Source organism: Neopelma chrysocephalum, unplaced genomic scaffold, assembly GCF_003984885.1.
Source record: "Neopelma chrysocephalum unplaced genomic scaffold, ASM398488v2 Primary Assembly neopelma1_61b, whole genome shotgun sequence".
NCBI lineage: Eukaryota > Metazoa > Chordata > Aves > Passeriformes > Pipridae > Neopelma > Neopelma chrysocephalum.
The window spans coordinates 12,766,272-12,787,048 of NW_020897717.1; the positions used below are offsets into that span (position 1 = coordinate 12,766,272).

Genomic DNA, 20,777 nt, shown 5'->3' on the forward strand with positions numbered 1-20,777 from the left:
AGACACAAAATGCCACATAATTAAATACCAGGGCAGATGTTCAAGAAGTGAAAGAAAAGATAGGAGAAGGGGGAAAAAAAAAGCAAATACAAAACAAAGTGCAAACTATTTCCAATTGTAATAAATCTTCATTGAATTAATTTGTAAAAAGCATTGCAGAATGGTTGGATTCATCTACCTATAAGTAATTGCTCCCAACACAAAACAGAAAAGCTGCACTGCAGTTTGTAATCTGACAAGAGGCGGGTACACTAAAACATTCCAAAAAGCCACCAGCTAGTGCAGACTGCTAAGAGGCTGAGTGGTTTGCTTCGAGCTATTACTACATGAAATTTTGAAGCTAAGGCTTCAAAAATGACCTTTAAAATAAAATTTATCATCTCAAATTAGTAAGAAACTTTTCAGCTAACTACATGACAGCTAAGTTTCAGCTAGTTACCTGAAAAGTTTGTTACCAGATTTTAAATGAGTTTCAAAGATAGAACCTAGAAGAATCACAAATAAAATATTCTTTTTTTTATTTCAAGTCAAGTCATTAGAACTAATGGATTCCTGGAAAAGAAAAAACCAAAATCTGAAACATCCCAAGTGATTTTCAAGTCATGCCAAAACAAGATAGCTTCAGCAGAACCGATGCCATGAAATCCATTTACCAAAAGCATTAGTTGAGATATGAGTTCAGCTGATGCTTCCCACGTTACAGATACACTTTTAACAGACTTTAAAATAGAGAATCAATTTTTAAAATGATTGTACAACCAAGCAAGAGAAAATTAATGCAATATTGAGGTTTGGAATAACTTCTTGAACATAATCCAACACCAGGGCTGAAAGGACACTAACAGACAAAAATTTCCATCTGATGGAACCATGACTCTAGACATTATCCTTGTGGGGCCAAAGTGCAGAAGAGCATTTGCTTTACATTTCTGACAAGTTCCATTACAGCCAAAAGAAGCATTTTTGCAATGCAGTAGGAAGAAGGCATGGTAATACAAAATTATTTAATAAAATACTATTTCAAAGCCAAGAGTATAAATTTATAATATTCCAAGATAATTCCCACGTGTCAAAGGATTGTACACTATATATGCATATTTTTTGGTATATAAATCCATACACTGCCTAAACTAAGTAAAATGAAACCAAAACTTGACTAATGCTAGTTATGGGGAAAACTTTCTCATGCAACTAAAAATATCCAATTAACTCTCTGTTATGTAAGCTGTATCCCACACGTGCATGACACACACCGAAAATTATTAAAGCTGTACCAATTAAGTCCCAATACAACCTGTCACAGTTCTCTTGCTTTAATTCAAAAATTGCAAATTCAATGCCATCACTAGGCACAGCAAAAGACAACATGTAATATCAGATTACAGTAAGAACTCATATCTGAGTTCAGGTCTAATGTTTTAAACAGAAAAGAATATTTGCAACCAGTAAAACAACCACGACTGAAGACTGTGAGTCTTCCTGTGCTTCAATTTTTTTGCATTGATGCACACAGTGACAAGCTCTTTCCCCAGGGTTAGAAGACAGTGGAAATGCTCAGCTGGTGTTAACGTATGAGGATCAAGTCAGGAACTCCGCAACACAACATGAAATATGTTGCTCTTATAGCCATTCTACAGACATGCAAGTATACCAGTTTATGATGCACTGATGGCTTTAACAGGATCTTCTACTGAAATAGCTCAGAAAATGAGTTTGTCAGCAAGTCTTTCAACAACAGATTTGCACCCCCAATCTTTCAAAAACTAATCAATATTCAAAACCTACATTTATAATCACTAATTCCAAATTCATCATAGTGTCAGTATACGTTCAGTTACAACTGCAGTGTTTATGGGTACAAATATGCTCCTTACTGTAGATACTAGAGGTCAGAGATTTCCACTGATATGTCAGTGGTACTTCAAGTAGCAGGATATCTCCTCTTGATATATCTGGATGTCCTACCTGATGTGGAACCTAATGTGACAATGCAGCTTCCCAAAACTAACAGTGTTAGTCCTGTATTTCTGATATGCATTTAATCTTACTCAGACTGTAAAGACCATCTTCACGCCCTAAATCTGAAATTAATCATTCCAATGGCAGAGTATTTTTAGAAGGACAGACAATAGATTACTACAAAAATTTCCAATATCCTTTCTACAGGATGCAGATGGGATACACTAGATAGCACAGCAGAGTTAATTAGCACTTTTCTGAGATAACAACATGCCTTCACTTATATATACAGCAGTGAGCCGAAAATAATGCCATATAAACATTTTAAATCCAGTCCACCACACACACAGAAGTCCAAGAAATCTTGTATACCGATCTTACCTAATATAAAATGGCCTTGTTTTTGATAATCCATGGCACCACAAAAAGTCCTAAACAATAGTGACTGGTGTAGCATAGATGATTATATGTAAGTGCATGAAAATAAGAATACAAGAGCTTTTGCCATAAAGCTCTAGTTAAGAATACACTGTAAATGTTTTGCCTATGCTACAAAGAGACAACAGTAATGCAGTGATGAATAAAACTGTATTTTTTCTCTTCCACCTACTTCAAAAGGTTACTGTCAATGTTAAAACCATGTGACTTTTAAAACTGCTGACCCAAAGCTAAGAAGGAGAGATGCAAAGTCACTTACTCGGACACACGGAGGATGGTTTCTTTGCCTTCTTCCACTGAAATTTCAACATCATTCTTCACATGCTCCACTGTCAGCAGAGCTCCTTTAAAAAGAACAAGAGAAAAAGATACTGAACTTCCTTCCAGGGAAGATACCTTTCACAGCAATACCCAAGCAGCTACATTTCTTCTCCAATAGGACCTGATGACTGAACTGACTCCTTCAAGTAAGATTGCCCAGGGGAAAAAATCAATGTTCAGTCTTATATGCAAGAGGCTTCTTCTTCTTGGCAATCCTTACAGCTTCAAATTGACAATGTCCAGCATACAGTGATCTGCAGTGAGCTCAGCAAGTGTCAGCAGCAATACAATTTGCTTCCTAAGGCTATTGTAAAAATTACATATATTGTCCCCCAATATATGTAGAGATGCTAAACAAAATGCTTTTAATTATTGAACGGTATTACTAATGCACTCCATCCCATCCCTGACACATGCAACAATGGAGATGAATTACTGAACATACCAGTACTTTCTGAAAGAGGATGAGACTATTTTTAACCTGAGTTAAAGTTTATGAAAAGATTAGCCATTCAAAACCAATAAACTTTATCTATGTGAAAATGCAGGAGGCTGACACAGGATTCTCAGAGTAAGTAGTTCAGCAGTGACAGTAAAAAATGGTCTCCAGAAAGAAAATAATTATCCAAGTTTTTAGGTTACATCACTGATTGGAAGACAGCTCTGCCCACATTCAAAGTGGCTTGATGCAAACCTGCTCTAATCTCTAGCACAACACAGCACAACACAGCAGCTCAAACAAAGCACTGAGCTAACTTGGCTGTATTTCTGGATTGGCTCTGCTCCAGACTGAGCCTGCTGAGCATAAGTAGAGGAGCTTGTGTTCTTCAACTTTGCTCAGAAGCATGTACAAAGACAGCAAGCTTTTGCATAGGCAAATATTACTTAAATGAAACTAGATAAAGGACTATACTCTTGGTCTTGAAAGGCATCTAACCTGTTACAGCCTTCATGGTGTGCTGTTCACTTTATCTTCCCTAGAACAACGTATGAACTACCCAAGGCAGATGATACTGGAAGCTATTAATACACTGGCCTAAATACAAACCACTGGAGCTAGGAATTCCCTAGCTCTCACCTGTGCTCAGCTGAAAACCCTTCTTCTGGCATTAACAGTAAGTCAAGGTTCTTCTTCCCATCCCTCAGTTATCCATCTGTGAAATTCAGGATGACATCCCTTATGCAATACATTTGTAAGACATGTAAGTATTTTAATAACATGCACGGAAATGCTTTGAAAATGACAAATATTACGTGCACCAAGCTATGTAATTAATACTAATGACATTAAAAGCTACTACACTTTTCCCAGAGCACAGGAGACGTGAAGAATTGTATGAAGTAGGGATGAGTAGGATGAGCGAGCTTGTCTTCTTCATACAAATGTTTACCCTGCTGTTTCACCTGTAACATTTAATATTTCTGGCACAATCACGCAATTTCCTGAATTAAATCTCTAGTGCTACTCACCAGCTATCAAAAGAAAAGAAGTCTCCAAAGCCCCTAAACCTGATGTTAATGATAACCCATATTGCATCATTTTCTGGCAAATCATTATAAGCAAGTATCAGAAGAAATTTTATTTAAAAGTTGTATGTTATTGTACCTTAAATCAGTAGTCATGCAAGTCGTATTAAACTCTGGGAATAACATTCCCAAATAGCATTTGGGAACGTGAAGAAGAAATCAATAAACTATGACAAAGAATGGGAAGAAAATTTATTTTGAATAGCTGTAACAAAATGGAGAAATGGTATGTAACACATACAAAATGTTGTTTCCAGATGGCTGAAAGTGCAATGAAGGAGGCTTTCATATTTTTAAAGGCAAAATAACCTCGAAGGGCAGTGAGCGAGCAACTGAAAGAGCACAGATTTCACAGCGCAACTTTGAACCAGCTCCCCAGACAAGCCGAATTTTAGCAACAGATTAAAAACTGAAAATAAAAGATATCGGCAACCAAGCAGAGCTCACAAGCACGCAGCCTGAACTAGGGCTGCCTTAAAATTCAGCCCCGACGCGCCAAGTCACTCGAGGGCTCTGTCCGTGACCGAGTTCCCTCAGCCCGAGTTCTGGCAAGTGCCGGCCGCTGTCACCGCTGCCCGAGCGGACACCGAGGGGCACCGGGGACCCGCTGCCTCGCCCGGCCGTGCCAAGGCCGCAGCGGGCACACGGCCCCGCGAAGGACGGGAGGGAACGGGAAGGACGGGAGCAATGGCAAGGGCGGGCACGGGGCTCCGCGCCCGCCTCCGCCCGCGGGGACAAGCGACGCCGCATGATGCAACACGGCGGGCACGGGAGGGAGGGGACGGAGCCCGCCGGATCTCCCGGGAGAGCGAGGACTGGGAGGGGAGAGGGGGGCGGGAAGCGAGGTCCGGACCGCACTTACCGAGCGGGGGACTCCCCGCGTCCACGGTGAGGCTCAGCGCCGCCATTCCCGCCGTCGCCGCCGGAACCAGGGCAGGGAGCGGGGCGGGGCGCGCAGCGCTGCCACCTCGGCGAGGGCCGGCCCGGGCACGGGGGCCCGGCAGGACCCGCCCTGGGGCGGGGGATGGACCGTCACTTCCGTCGGGAGAAGCCACAGAGATGGCGGAGCGGGAGGGGAGGGAACGGAACGTGATGTGTCCCGAAGTCCGCCGGGAGGAGGCGGAGAGGTCGGAGCCGGGCGGGAGGTGACGAGTGGGCGGTGCAGGGCGCTTTCCCGGCCCCGGGAAGCCGTCCGGGATGGGCGCCGGGAGGAGGCTGCGCCTCAGCGGGGCCAGGAGCCGGCGCTTCTCTTCTCATAGCTGAGCCTTCCCGAGGGCTTTGCGGGAGTTGCTGCAAAAGCTCTTAGTTGGATGTGTGGCAGCAGCCGTGGAGATGCCTTCTACCCCTTTTCTGTGTATGATGGTACAAACGAACAGCACGACACCTACAGACACGTCTCTTTTTGTAGGATGTTATTTATTAAACTCCTGACAAACGTGCAGACTTTGCAGCGGGTCAGACGAGTCATAGAATATCCCGACTGGGAAGGGACCCACAAGGATCACCGGGTCCAGCTCCTGGCCCTGCACAGCACAGCCCCAAGAATCAGACCATGTGCCTGACAGCAATGTCCAAGTGCTTCTTGAACTCTGGGAGGCTTGGTGCTGTGACCACTTCCCTGGGGAGCCTGTTCCAGTGCCCAACCATCCTCTGGAGTCTTGGACCGAATTACAAAAATGCTGTGTCACCGGTTTTTCACAGGAGACTGACTCAAGTTCACTTTGTTGCAAGGACAATGCAGCGTCACTGTGATTCCCCCCCCCCGGTCAATTTTATAGTTGTTACTGTAGCACCTAATGTGCTAGCAGAGAAATTATCAAATGCTTGACTGGTGGACCGGTACAGACAGAGCATGACTGCACTTTAGGTACTGGGTTTTATGATTGATTCCTGCTGCTGGCTTTAATCTCAACGTTACTTAATATTCTCCTGCGTTAGCAGTTTTACAGTTTCTGTAAGCATGGAAAGTGTTTCCATCCATAAATGTCTTTACACACCATGCAGAAGCTGGTGTATGCTATGTGTGTTCTATTCCCATTCAGGGAGAGCAGAAACAGAAATTACAGCAGAATTAGAAACAGGCTTATGCTGAAGAGATTTTCAAACCTATTACAAGTTTCAGATGAAAATAAGGATATAGATACATAGATGAAGATTACTAACAGTGGGTTCTGTACTTAATACTTTAATGATTACATGGAAAGAATTATTAAGGCAGGCTTTGTGTTGTCTAAGTTGTTCTAAAACATGTGTTTTGCAAATTCACATGCAGATTTTGATGGGAAAGCTAAAGCATGCATAATAAAGAATCCTGTATAAGATAAAGGTGAAAATTATGTAAAACTGAAGCAGTGAAATGAGATTAATCTTGTACTTGCTATATGGCTCAAGCTTCAGTCACAATCAATATGTGGAATGACTAAACTTGTAATGGGCCAAAACATGAAGAAGGTTCTAATTAAAACAGGCTGAATCTGTCTTGCCTGCTCTTACCAGTCATGCACTTGAGAAAAGAGAAGGAAGGTAGGCTTTAGATCAAAGGATTAGAAGCATGCATCGTTCCTATATATGCGGCTTTAATCCAGTGTCATGACAGAATGAGGTAAGTGCTAATCTTGCTAATTTATCTAAATGTTATGCTAAGATGACCTCACTAAGGAAAGGCCTTCCTTAGATCCTGTTCATGTGTGCACATGGAGAGACTGGGAACACCTTAGCAAGAGTTGCTGTGTTCATATCTTTTGGTGTCAAGGTGTTCCTGCTTGCTGGAAATAGAGCCAGCTTTCAGCCAGTGAAGTCATATTGATGTTATCCTGTGGTGAGGAAAGGATATGGTGAGGTATAATCTAAGGACTCTTAAGTAAATTAGAGTTGTTAAACATCTTGTGTGATGAAAGGAGAAAGAAGTAACTTGAACATACTGTTGAAAACTGAAATTTGAAATTTTCTTCTGTATGAAAAAACATAACTTTTGTACCTTGAAGTGTTAGTTTAAAGATGTTCTGTGTGGATGAAGAGGGGCAGAGAGGAAGAAAGGGTGCAGTGCAGCCTGCAGGCTACTTTAACATTTATGGTGTTAGCACAGGTAACGGCAAAAAAAAACACGTGGGAGAGGAGCTTAGGGATTCAGTCTTTACGTAAGCGAGCAGCTGTGTTAAGGCACCCTCCCTGACACCACATGCCTGAGAACCTGACATATGCCACTCTTTTCTCCACATGGAGAACAGAAGGAAAAGCAAAACTATGTGTTTTCTGTTGAAACTGGCATCTCTTCATGGCATGCCCCAGTGCGTTTCACATTGGTAGGGAAAAGGAGGCCCTAAGACTCCTTAATTTGAGAGTAAGAGACTTGGGACACAAAATCTGGAGAAAACAAAGGGCATAGAGGCCTTCAAGATCCTAACTCCAGAATTCCCAATTTATCTTGAAGAGACTTCACCTGTTTTGGCTAAGGTTGCCAATTTTAGCTAGTTGTATGTAATGTAATACTTGTTCTCTTTTGTGTTCAAGTGGACTGAGCAGTTGAATCCTGCTTTCCTAACACCCATACCTATGGGAAAGCTGACTGAAACAGGCTCTCCAATTTTTAAGTTAATTTTTTGTGATATTGTCCTTCTTGCCCCTCCCCTAACATGCCTATGTTTCACAGGGAGGGCAAGCAGTACTGTCAGGTTCTTCAGCTCCTGGGGCTGTTGGAAAGGCACCTGTTTATCTCAAAATTTGGACATGACAAATTTTAAGTTCTGCAATTTCTGTCATCCCCATGTATGTCAAAGTGACCTAGGATGCCCAAAGCGCCCAAAGACTGCAATGGCATAAACCCTGACAGGAGCATTTCAAATCAGAGAGGTGCTTGGAACTCCTCCCCCTGTCACCTTTTCCTTGGGTTTTCCTCACCTGAGGTGTCCTGAATCCTGCTGTATTAATGCTTCGCTGACCCTCAATGGATCCAATGACCCAGGAACCCCTATTTGGGATGTTGAAGGCCTAGATGGACTGTGTCCTGCCTCCTGCAAAACTCAGACAACCCAACCCACCACAAATAACAATTTCGGCCATCTCAAAACTGAGTGCAGATTGAAAAATTCAAAGATTCACTTCTAAGAATCAAACTGGCAACTTTATAACAAATGAGCTAATCCATCCAGGCAAATCCTTAGTCCATTTGTATTTAACACAATAACCTGTATTGGCTGCATACAACAAAAAACATTGAGCAAGATCAGGTGAATGACTAATGTGATTTTGTGCCTAGCATTTTTAGATGATTTTTGGTCTGCAGTGTTATGATTTACAGTATATCATGCACAGTCATGGAGAATGAAAACCCACAGCGAATACAGAATACAGCTATTGAAGAAATGTGACCATTTTAAAGTTGCCTGCTAAAAACAGCAAAACAATCTGATCCAACATTTACTGAAGGATTCTGTGTAATTTTGAAATTACTGAACACCTTAATAAAAGAATTCAGTTCAGATTCTGTAAAACAAGATTTCAAGCTCAGTTATCTTCTTTCTTTCTTTTTCCCCAAGTTCACTTTCTCAGCCTTCCAGGCCAAGTGAAGATGCTTCCCTGCTTTAAGGCACTAGAGACTCTTTCACAGTGTTAGGAATACGACTGGCATAATAGTCATAATTCCTCAAAGTGGCAAGGACCCCAGCTGAATTCATGTGTTTCACTTCCTTGTTATACTGAAATGAATTTCCACGGATATCAGTTATCTTCCCTGCAAAAAAAAGGAAAGAAAGAAAAAAATATTCCAGCAAAAAAGGGTTGGGAAGAGAGAATTTATTAGTTCAAGTAATATAACTAAAGAAGCAGTCCTTGGTGTATGCACACCTGTCTTCAGATGTGAAGTATCTTTGCTTCCAGTTTAAGCACAATGGGTTTTTTATTGACCGAAATCAAATAATTAGTGGGTTTATTTATTTTTTTTCAATGATACTTAAATTCCTCGTATCTCAGAAAAAGGAAAACAATATTTTTCTCTCATGGATTACTTAAAATGCTTCTTGAGTAGCTTTTACATTGGCCATTGACAAGAAGGAAAGAAAAATCCTCAGTTCAAGTAAAAGCCAGGGTAAGTCTATACAACTGTACCATAATATAGAAACACACCAGTTGGTTTTGAATGAGTTTCTAGAAACCAGTTAGCAAGAACAATGGAGATCTTCACGCAAAACTTTAACCTCCTTAACAAGGAGGCTAAATACAGCACTGTGCTGCTCCAGACTGGTTGGGCTGCTTTGTGCTTGAGCTAACCTGTCTAAAGCTATCCCAGTTATCAGCTCTAGAGACTGCAGAGTTAAATAGTTGTAGTTAAATAGAGTTCAATAGTGCCATTATGAAGCCTGTTACCATTGCTTGACAGAATTGAGGAGATAAAACCTCGTAATTTTAGCACATAGTGGTAAAAGGTCTACCAATGTGAACAGTAGAAAAATAATAATAATAATAATATACTTCAAATCTTTGTCAGTGAGACTTTTCATAGCTTCTCAACCCCTTACCCCCAGATAGGTGAAGTGGCTTATATTGTCTGGAGGCCACTAATTTTACTCAATTTTGGAGTTTGTACGTCTGAGGAACAACATGATTTGACCTATTTTTGTTGTTTTGAAGGATTCAATGTCCACATATTACATAATATGTTACTAATAATAAACTACTATATCCAGTTAGTAGGGCAGCAGGATTTTACTGTGAGATAGTAGCCAACAGAAAAAAAAGCGCCATTTGTTTTGAAAATATTAAAATTAATATACTCAAAATTTTGGAATTGGCTTTGTTCATTATTTGATAGTTGTTGACTTTATTAGTCCAGAGCAAAAGAGATCATATCATGCTCTTCAGAGCATAATGTGCTTGATCCACTGGCATTACTGTTGATTTCAGAGGGCTCAAAGCTCCTAGCGAGTCATAAGTATTAAAAAATACATACATATTGTCATTTTTCTTTCAAAAAACATGTTTGGAATTCTTTTTTTCCCTATGAAAAGTATAAATAACTTAAAATTGATGCAATTTCACTTATCTTGGAATTTTGAATGCTATGAACTTACCTCCCACAGCATGTAGAATAGCTTCAGGTGCACATGTATCCCATTTCTTGCACCCAGGGCTGGCAAATACATAAGCAGATGCCTTGCCTTCTATAAGTTGAATGACCTATTATGAATAGAGTGTGGCAATCATTGCAAAGGATCTAGGCATTTAGAAACAGGTAGAAATAACACCAGGAAACAGGGTTTAAATCCACTTATTCTATGTACTTACAGTCAGAAAAGGAACATCAGCCATTTCCTTTGATATTACAAGAAATTGTATTAAGATTTGGAAAGCTATACTGTGTTACCATACTCAATTCAATATTTTTGATTGTTGTAAATACACTCTATAGGATGAAAATCTGCTCTTAGTTTCAGAAACAAATTCCCTTCTTGTGCAAATACTAAAAAAAAAAAGTGGAAACTGTCTACTTGTTGTGTTGGTGCCATTTTGGGCCTTGCACATATTGGAGAAGAAAGATCAGAAGGTCTGGTTTTGACAGCTATGACAAAATGAAGCTTTAAAACTGGTAGTACAAGAGTATGCAGACAAGTTTTGCAAAAAATACCACTGTGTGCTTGTATTTTTATCCTTTCATATGTGCTGCTAGATAGTTGGAACAAAAACTGTATTAACATGAACTGGAGGACATGACTAATAATTGCGATTAAATTGAATTCCCATTTAGTCATCCTGGTCTTACAACTTTTTATTTTCACCCCTAGAAAGAGAATACTGGGGAAGACAGACCTCAGCCATGACCAGCACAGCCACTGTTACAGATACACCTGTACAAATTCTGTCTACCTCACAGCAGACTGAATGCTAGAAGGAGTTGTGCTGGGGAAGGAGGAGGAAGTCTCCTGTACATTCATGCAAGTAAGCAAATGATTTCTGTAAAAAGTCTCTTTTTTTCAAAGGTGCCACTTCCCAGTAAAAACAAGAGATTTTGAGTTTTCGTACCTTGTTTCCTGCTCCTCCAGCTCTGATGACAGTGTCTGGGTTCAAGGCACTGATGCACTCATTTACCAGGGCACTGCTGTGGGAACGGGTGGTAACGATGATGTGTTTCCCAGCAGGTACTTCTGCAAGCTGAAATCCAAAGGCACCTATGCCCAGGACTCCCCAGATTGTCCTGCCCAACACAGCACCAGCTCCTGCCTGCAAAAAAGGTACACAGGTCCAGGTGATGGTTCATCACAGTGATCAGCATTTAGACCACAAAGCAAAAGGAATACCTAGAGGCATCTTTGCATTTCACGGAGTATAGTATTAATACTGGGTTATATACCTAAACAATGACACTTAAAAAAACCTGCTTTAGAGCCTAGAGTGAGAAACTGGCTCTCTTTCCCTCTATGGCAATATCATTTACCCTTTTCTTATCTGTGAGGTTATGCTGGTGCATTACCTCCTAACTCCAGTGACTGACAGATTAATATTTGTATATTTCTGTACTTGAGGCACAATCTGCAACTGAAAATATCTTGTAATCTTAAATATTTTGTGATACATACCACATAAAACATGATAGGCATTACATCCGCTCAAGACTTTTTTCTTTAAACTCCAGTAAGTTAAATTAATCAGGCTGCATCATGAGCTTCCCCTCTCCCCCTGGATAATGCTAAAATAATCTCCAAATGTGTAAATGCCTGCAGGCTGGCCATCCTGGACTTAACACCTGAGACCTGGCATGATACACTCTAACCCAGCTGTCAGCTTGGTTTATTTAAGGCTGCAGTTTTACAGCAGTTACCACACATCACAAATGGACCTATAGCTAAAAAATTTTTAGCAAAGATTGCAAAACCAGTGATCTGTACTTGTTTTACGGTATGTACTTTACATATACTGTAGTAGCATGTACAGCATGTATGCAATATATACTGTATTAGTGGATTGCACAAGCCTTAGGATTCAGTATGGCTGTTAGTAGGTCTCTGACAATCAGTTCCTGGAAACCAACATTTAAAATTGTATATATTTAATAAAAAACCCAACACTTTTTATGACAACTTTAACTCAACTACACGCCACTTTTCAGTTGAAAGTGCGCTAACTGAAATGGCTTAGAAGGAACAGCTAGAAACCACCTAATGCTTTCAAATAAACCAACAATTTAATACCTCATAGTTGTAATATGGCTGGTTAATAACTCCTGCTATTGCTTTACCTCCATACGCAATTCCAATAAGAACCGTTACGTGGTCAAGGAGACCTGTACAGAAATATTATGAATGTAGTTATGTTTAAAAAGAGAAAGTATATATATATAAAAAAAACCTTTCAGTAAAAGTCCACGAATTGATGCACAGGGTGGTATCTTAAAAATTCCAATACTAATCACAATTTTCAGGAGTAATAGGTTGGTTAATTTTTTTAGTAATTTAGTCTTGAGGTCCGCTAAAAAATGTCCCAGATAGAGTTCTCTTAATAGAACTACCTTATAATTATCATATAATGAGAAAGAAGTTTAAAGTTGCAACTAAATAGCAGTCTATGATGACATTCTTCTATAGCCATGGTGGGAATTCTTTAGTGATTTTCGAAACCAGCAATTTGTTGGCAGTTGTACATCTCTTTTGCTGAAAGGGGGAAAAAACTCTGCCTAAAAAATTTCACATCAGTCAACTAAAGCATGCAGTAGGAGGCTAAAGTGAGGTTTCATCCTACGGGTTTTTAGGGGTTGGGGTTTTTTTTCCCTTTCATTTTAAGGTCTATTTCTATGGAGACAAATTAGGCTTTGCTGAAAACAGTTTCTTCCCATAAGTGAAGAACTGTGATTTGTGGGAAGATGTTTGTTTCATTTTGAAAAGGCTACAAATACAGCCGTGACATTTGGATTGTTTGAAGAGGAGGATGAAATAAAATTCAGCATATTCCAGTGTGAAGGGGAGATTTAGTCCTTCAATTCAAATTATTTGCAAAATTGTAAATTTAACTAAAAACTTAAGACAACCTGCCAGGAGTCAAAAGCAGCTCTTTGCACCCTGAAATGATAACCACTCAGTAGCCTATCAGAAATATTCAGTCCTGGTTAGAACTGAATGGAAGGATTAAAAAAATTCTATAGCACTCAGAAAGCACAGAAACATCAGCCTTATGAAACAATATTGTAACTTCTATGATAAAATTATCTACATGTATATGCTACTTTATTGCATTGCTATTTTTTTTAATCAGCAAAAATAAAAGAGAATCCAACCTTCAGTGTACTCCTTGGTTCCATCCAGGGGATCAACCCATATTACAAGCTTTAAGAATTAAAAAGTAAGGAAAATTAACAAATACAAATCATGGCAATTATCACGCAAAGTATATATTTTACTTTAGGGCTTTTATTTCTTTATGGCAGTAAGGAAATAAAGAGATCCAAAGTTTTAACATTATTATATGACTGAAGCCTATAATAGTATTTTACACAAAAAGGAAAGCTTAAAAATTGACAGGAATGTCTCAGCAAATCTCTTAATTGAAGTATGAAGGATTAAACTGAACATGGAAATGAGATTACTTCATTTTGTCCAAACTAGATTCCTTCCAAATTAATTTGAATCACAAACTGTAAGAAGCAAATTTCTATTTCCCATTACTGTACAAAGGGACATGCAGCATTTCCAGTTCTGGAGATGTGATTCTCATAACTACATTTCAGTTTTCAAATGAAAAAGAAACATTGACAACATTGAAACAACCTTTTTTATTAACACACTCTTAGCTAAAATCAGTAAGTAATATAGATATTTATAATATGAAGACATATGAGTAACATTATCATATTACCTCCTCCTCTTTAATTCCTGTGTACTGAGCAGGACAAGGTTTCTTCAGTATTTCTTCACAGTGCCCATCTTCAATTAATTCCTCAGTTACATCATCAGTGGGCAGATCCTAACAAAAGAATTCTTAGAATTATTAAATAAAGGTGTTGCTTTAGAACTGTTTATTTGCTTGCAGCTTGACAAAGCTAATGAATTAAAAAAGTTAAATGGGATGGAAATTTGTTTGTTTGGGTTGTTTTTAATTAAAACAGAAGGTTTCCTAAACCCTGCCAAAGTAAATTCCAGTGCAACTCAGAGCAAGATAAACTGTTAGTATGAAATACTAATTCTTAGTGAAATACATACTATTAGCATTAAATAAACCATGTACTTACTTCTTCTCCTATGATTGTCACCTTGGGAAACTTCCGTGCCAGGGAAGCACAAATGCTCATTTGTACAAGTCGGTCAGCTTTGGTCTGCAAGTCATTGGGTCCAGCCTGTCCAAGGATGGATAGGAATTTGTGTATGAAAAAAATACACCAAACCAGCACAGTAGCCCATACAGCACTCTGAATATCTACCTTGTAATGAAAAAGAAGTCTGATTTGATTAATCGTCAGCCTAGTAACCGATCTTGCGAGAGGCAGGCTAAAAACTGCAAGAAGCAGAATTTCCCTGTGTACCCCAGAGCTAAGACAGATTGGTATGACATTAGAACAACATTTACTGCTGTGTTCTTCTCATGCAGTTGTACTCACTATGTATTTGTGCAAATAATACCCTATGTACAGAATGAATCAATACAAGTATGAACCCAGATATAATATACAAAGAGGGGAAAAGCAAAAATTAAGATGTTAACAGGAAAAAATCATTATTCTAAGGCTCATTGGGTGGACGTGGCAAATTAGGAGAGAGGAGAAATATAGGGAAAGTGTTAATCAAAGGTTATTTAAAGGTCCAATTAATCTAGTTTGTTTTAAAAAAAGTAACAGAAACAATTATGATGTATAAACTTCTAATTAGTGAATGGTTCCTTAGTCTAGCACAAAAAGACCACAGAAGGCCAGAAGATAACCAAGGAAATTTAGCTGGTCAGTAACATCCATACATTTTTTCCATCAAAAAATACTTGAGAAGAAACAGTGGATTTGGTGTCTCAAGATGATATAAAACAAGGAGTGCAAGCCTTCCCAAAAGATATGACGTAGCCAAACATGTTGCCACATGGGTTACACTAATTTCTTAAATATTGATAATCTGCTACATAGGGAAAGTGGGTCATTTATTAACAATTTTTCGCCTTAATCTTCATGTATCTATGAATGGAGAAACGTTTTAGGTCCAGAGATAGCATCCCAATAAGAAATAATTTTGTTAGCACTGGCATCAAGAAAGACAAAGTTCATCCGAGATTTGCATCTTAATTGAATCAAACAAAAATTTTAATCTGCTTGCATCTTATTTGCTGACAACATGAAAAGTGTTTTATTCAGCTATGGAAGTTAGCCATAGGAATGGAATATTCCATTTGGAATCGTGTTATGGGTTAATTTTTGCATACTCAAATCCTAGTCTGTCCATTACCCAACTGCTAATTTTTGCAAAACTTGATATTTTTCTTTGAAATTTCCTTCTCATCCCCTAATAAATTTGATTGAAATTGGTCCTGAGCTTAGACTTGGAAAGATCAGGTTTACTGCAAAGAATGTCCTTCGTTCCAGGACATCAACCTAATAAACCAGGATAAAGTAGTTCTTCAAAACAGCCATCAGTAATGTGAGAATGGCTGGACAAGGTGTCTACCTACCAACTGGGGGGGAAAAAAAGTGCAAGTGCTACAAAGAGAAGCAATATAAATACAGAGCTTAAAGCTGACTGAGGGAAAGAAAATTCTGGATATTAAGGAAAGGAAGGAGAGGAGCTAGCTAAAAATTCAACTGTCCTTGAACTGTTTTCCTCACTAGATAAATGGATAGGAGGTCACTATGTTGAGGGAAAAGGTGGAATATTGCCTTCCTAGATGTTCTAAAGCTTCCAGTAGGGCCAGTTGGACTTGGTTTTGATGTCTGCTGGCTGCAGAAAGAGGATGAATGATGAGAAGCAGCACTCTCTGTTGTGCATCTCTTCCCTCCAGACTGCAAAGCAAAGGCACATACAGGTTCTCCCTCTTGCATTCTTCCTCTTTCTTCTGCAAGCCACCTTTGGCAAGAAGCTTGCAGGAGTTTCAAGATCTCTAGTCCCTCAAACAGGAACCTCTTCTGCTGGTCATTGTTTTTGATCTAATTTTCTGTGTGTAGTATTCATTTAAAAAAAAAATTAAAAGTATATATAATGTCTCATTTAGAACCAATATCACCTGTTAGTTTTGATCATTTTTGAATAACGTAAATATCAGCAATTACTTCAATGTAAAGACCAAAACTAATAAAGATATTTAATGAAGTCCATAATATTGTGACATACCTGTAAAGCTAGAATTAACTTCAAAAGTTAATTCCATCTATTCCAGTACTGTAGTCAAAACAAAGATCTTGGCTTATCAGTGCAACTTACTAATTTACAGCAAATTAAGAACTTCATGTAGATGATTGTAATTTAATTTCTGTTTTCTAGTTAGAATTAAATTTGAAGCTCTGATTTAATTTTGAAAACTGTGATTTATGATAAAATCTAAGGTTCTTTTTTGTTTTAGGAAATAAACACTTATTTATTCTAATCCAAAATTCATCAAGGGCACAGTATTTTAAGCTGTACTAAGGTGTTAGAACATAGGTATAGAAACTAACAGGACGTGCTATCCAGAGCTTGTGTTTTGTGAGGGAAATCAGGACAAAATTATGGTGTTTCTTTTAAGTGTCTGAACATTCTTTAGAAATACTGGTCAAAAGACACTTCTCAAGTGCTCTTTTAATCCTTTCACAAGGACTATTTCTTGTCTCTTCCCTTCCCCGGTTGCTGATTTTCAAAAATACCACTTTGACCTGTATCTAAGTCAGCATTAACAAGAGAAATTAAATTGGAACAAAGTAAAAGCAATACCTTCTCCACTATCCCCAGGTCTCCTGCAGACATTACACTTCTAACAATTGTTGCAGCTTTTTCCGCCACAGAATACGCAGAGGCGACCACACGCATGAGCAGAGCTGGGGAGGCCATCCTGAGGGCTGAAAAGAAACAAAGAGCAAACCTGTACATTTCTCTCTTCATGAGAAGACAAAAAATAAAATATTTTACATAACATTCCAAAAAGATACAGCTTAAACTGACAAGAAAGGTGAAAGCGGGTTACTGCCAATGTGAGTAGTAACAAAGTGAGCTTTGGCTTTTTCAAAAATACAATTAACAAACACAGGGATATAAAGCTATTTTAGACAAGATTTTGCAAATATCCATGTTCTGTCTGATAGTGAACCTAGTTCTCTCTAAAATAAAATCTGACATTAAAAAGAACAGCAGCAGAAACTCTATCATAAATATTAAGAAAAAGCACAGTCAACACACAGTACTCATTTTTTGTACATTTTGAACACAAGTTCATTTTCTCAGAACTAAACCTACAACAATGGTTTGTGCCCAGACTCAAGCACAAGGCTGCCAGAGAGGATGACATGAGCAACTTCTCTTATTATTTTCCTTTGTTTAAACATAAGATATATAGGCTTTTGTAGATGGCTTAATTGTGGACAAAAAATAGGTTAATGATACGCAGATACTGCAAACTTGTATGTGAAAGTCTGTTCGTTGAATTTTACCATTCTTTCTGTATTTCTTTAACTTCTCCTGATTTCTCTAAGGAAATCTATTTACATCTTTATTCCTCCCTCAATACTGCATGCCCTGTCATTCTCCCTATTATGTTGTCTTCTACATCTCTTCCCCAGAATGCACCAGTGCAAGTCACTGTGCCTTCAGTTCCCAAACTGAAGAGTAACTATCATTCTTGGAAAGGCTAGCATTCCTCCCAGTTGTTTTTTTTTGTGCCTCATGAAAAAAAAGTATTGATAACTACGCTGTATTCTTCAAAATGCAAAGCTAATTGCCTTTTATGTTTTCTCATCAGTTTTTTCCATCTGTGTAGACAACATGCTTTTTGGGTTGGGCTCACATGTGTGACACACTTCCAAGAAAATACTTGAGCACAGAGCCAGAACAAAACATAGAGGAACTCACTAATCACCACACAGAAGAAGATATATTACCTGGGAAGTGTAATATAAGAATCATTTCACCAATATCACAATCAGTATTTGCAGCAATTGCAGCAAGTACTGAGTAAGTGGCAACAGGTCATTATATACCACCTTCCCTTTCTTCCTTGAGAAACTAAGTTCATGGCTGTTCACAGCAAAGGCAATGTCAGAGGTATCAAAATCCCAAATTTAGCTGATTTAAGAACTTCTTGAGCACTTCAGAAACATTGTACTTTTATCTCTAGAGTCAGAAGCTCTCTGAAGCTGAAGGAGTAGAGTGATTGTGTAAGTACACTCAAAAAGCACAGTTGCTAATGTTAATTATTATTTACTGCTCTGGGATGAGAGCAAAGTGCTCTGGAGTTCTGTAGAATAGCCAAAGTCCATACCCAAAGTGCACAGCTGGGCTATCTTGGCCTGGTAGCAATGTTTACAGAGGAAATTTTGGAAATGCCACCTGTGGCAAAAAGCCGCTCCCAAACAGTTGGAAGTTGTAGAGCAAATACGTGTTATAGCACATGAGCGGAGAGACACTATTTTAAGTCTATACCATCATGTGAAAGAAGTTACCAGGAAGAAAAATGGAATGTAGTTCAATCCATACTATCTGGAAGTATTTCTGAGAGACAGCAAAAAAAATAGCATATTAGATGGGATGTTTGGATTAAAGAATTGAGCTCAGAAGAAGATAATTAACATTTTAGGCTCAGCTTCTCGTTAGTCATTTGACTTTTTACTGTACATTTGATCCTGCTTCATAAAATGAGATTAAAACTTAATTGTTTTAAAGGCTGGATTTAATGTTTGCATAAAGTTTCAAAAGACTCAGAAAGCAATACAGAAATACCATCTTACACTCTTGAAGCTTGACCCAAGATGTTTCTTGGGCACACTTTTCTTGGCCATTCCTAAGGCAAACAAATATACTTTCTGTGGTGAACCCGAAATCTCTAGGCAAACCTTAAAAGTTAAAATATTTTTATGAAAAAACAAGATCTATTAAAAGAAACTGAAATGGGAGGTTCAACACTCCCTCCTCAGCAATACAAAGTAACTAATTAATGAATTGCAAAGTATGTTATTACTGCAAAAGGTGTCTTAAATTTTTACAGGGCTGCATCTCCTGCATGGCACATCTTCTGGTGTATTGGACCTTTTTGGTTAGATAAGTGTGCGTGCTAGTTGGCTGTAAGTTTTTCACCTCTGTAACTTTTTGATCTCAAATTACCTAGTTGACTTTCAAGTTTATGGCACATTCTTTCTGATAAGGGCAATGTCTAATGTATACGTCCACAAGACATTCAAGAATATATTGCGTGCTTTGAACAAAAATAGTTTGACTCCTAGAAAACTGTACAATGTACAAAGACTGCACAGCAACTGTCCCTCAAGTTAAATTTGCGTATAATTGTCAAAACACACCTTGTCCTCCAAAGACCATCCCTCCTTTCTCTTGGCCTAGCAACCAAATTATTGAATGGCCTCAACAAATCAGCCTGATTTGCTAGCTACCAAAATAAATGAGTTCTCCAGCTTCTCTTCCACTTTTCAGTTTTGATGTCTGTAAGTATTACAGTCTGGCTACAATTAATTTATCAAAACACACGTAATGGAGTTGCTGATGTTGCTATCTCAGTCCCTTTTATGCAAATTTCCATTTTCCAAATTTATGATTTTGCCTGATGAAAGGAGAAAGTGGACATTACACAGAGCATTGTCTTTAAATGCAAGTGCTAAGCCAGAACTTCTTTCTCGGAACTCTTCAACACCCAAGTGACCAGAGGTCCCTATTTCTTTACAATAAACTTCGGCACACGTTTAGCAGAAGATAAACTCTCCATTATGTCAGGAAACAACGTTTACCCGGCAGAAGCAGGCTAGGACTCGGGAGTGTGAATCCCTGGGTCTCTCTGTGGTTCACCTACAGACTTCCAGGTTGGAAAGGGCTGTGTTACCTCATTTCACCAATCAGGTAACATTGAGGTTTTAGGCTTAGAGGCCTTTTGAGTTTGTATTAGAAAAAAAAACAAAGCCTGTTCTGATTCTCTTGCCATCGGTATTCCCGGTGGTGCACTGCCTGCAGCGCAGATGGAATTCCTGAGCACTGAGCGGGGCTCTCCAGTGCATCCAGCGGAGCGGGGCAGGGCACACCATGGGTGGTCGTGGGTGGCAGGAGCAGCTCTGCTGGTGCAGCAGCCAACTCACCGTCTCCAGTCTCGCTTTTCCCTGGATCTCCTCCGTCACCGCTCTCCAGCAGCGCACAGGGCGCTCCAAGCTTCCCGACCCTCGCCTTGCCAAAGACGGACCCAAGGACGGACCCAAGGACTGACCCAAGTCCCGGCCCCGCACCGCGGCCTTCGCGCCAGCTCCTTTCGGGAAGCACTCACCGCCCTCACAGAACCACCTGGGAACGCCCCAAATCTTCCGGCTCCAGGCGGGCCCGGAGCGCTGGCCCGGCCCCCCGGAGCTCCGAGTCACCGCCCTCCCGCCCTCCTGCGCGGTGTGTCCCGGCCCGCGGCCC

General features: G+C 39.4%; 2 protein-coding genes across 9 annotated transcripts in view; both read right to left on the reverse strand.

Moving 5' to 3' along the window:
• The window catches only part of EPRS (glutamyl-prolyl-tRNA synthetase), a 39,684-nt gene extending 34,453 nt beyond the window's left edge, over positions 1-5,231 (reverse strand). For 6 of the 7 annotated variants that reach the window (XM_027681722.1, XM_027681720.1, XM_027681717.1 and 3 more), the window contains exons 1-2: positions 5,108-5,231; positions 2,657-2,741 (exon numbers count right to left, since the gene is read on the reverse strand). In XM_027681722.1, coding sequence (XP_027537523.1) covers positions 2,657-2,741; positions 5,108-5,153 — 131 coding nt within the window. In that variant the 5' untranslated portion in view covers positions 5,154-5,231. Of the gene's footprint in view, positions 1-2,656; positions 2,742-3,796; positions 3,815-5,107 lie in introns of those variants that run through there. The other variant, XM_027681723.1, reaches the window with a different exon arrangement.
• Positions 5,232-8,343: 3,112 nt separating this feature from the next.
• Positions 8,344-20,716, reverse strand: BPNT1 (3'(2'), 5'-bisphosphate nucleotidase 1). 2 transcript variants are annotated; one of them, XM_027681732.1, is made up of 9 exons: positions 20,462-20,716; positions 17,106-17,230; positions 14,456-14,560; positions 14,083-14,190; positions 13,505-13,553; positions 12,426-12,517; positions 11,260-11,457; positions 10,311-10,416; positions 8,344-8,974 (listed from the first exon to the last, which is right to left on the reverse strand). In XM_027681732.1, exons 2-9 carry the CDS (start codon positions 17,220-17,222, stop codon positions 8,826-8,828), a joined length of 924 nt encoding a protein of 307 aa, XP_027537533.1. In that variant the 5' UTR covers positions 17,223-17,230; positions 20,462-20,716; the 3' UTR covers positions 8,344-8,825. The 2 variants fall into 2 exon arrangements, with proteins under 2 accessions (XP_027537533.1, XP_027537534.1); XM_027681733.1 differs by lacking the exon at positions 20,462-20,716 and adding an exon at positions 18,365-18,492.
• Between the last annotated feature and the right edge of the window lie 61 nt (positions 20,717-20,777).

What these genes read in the sequence shown, in the direction of transcription:
- BPNT1 (XM_027681732.1), bottom strand. Translation starts at nt 17,222, where the DNA reads ATGGCCTCCCCAGCTCTGCTCATGCGTGTGGTCGCCTCTGCGTATTCT. An exon ending in ACCTGGGGATAGTGGAGAAG is followed by an intron (nt 14,561 to 17,105) that starts GTATTGCTTTTA and finishes ATCCTTGGACAG; the next exon opens with GCTGGACCCAATGACTTGCA. An exon ending in TGACAATCATAGGAGAAGAA is followed by an intron (nt 14,191 to 14,455) that starts GTAAGTACATGG and finishes TTCTTTTGTTAG; the next exon opens with GATCTGCCCACTGATGATGT.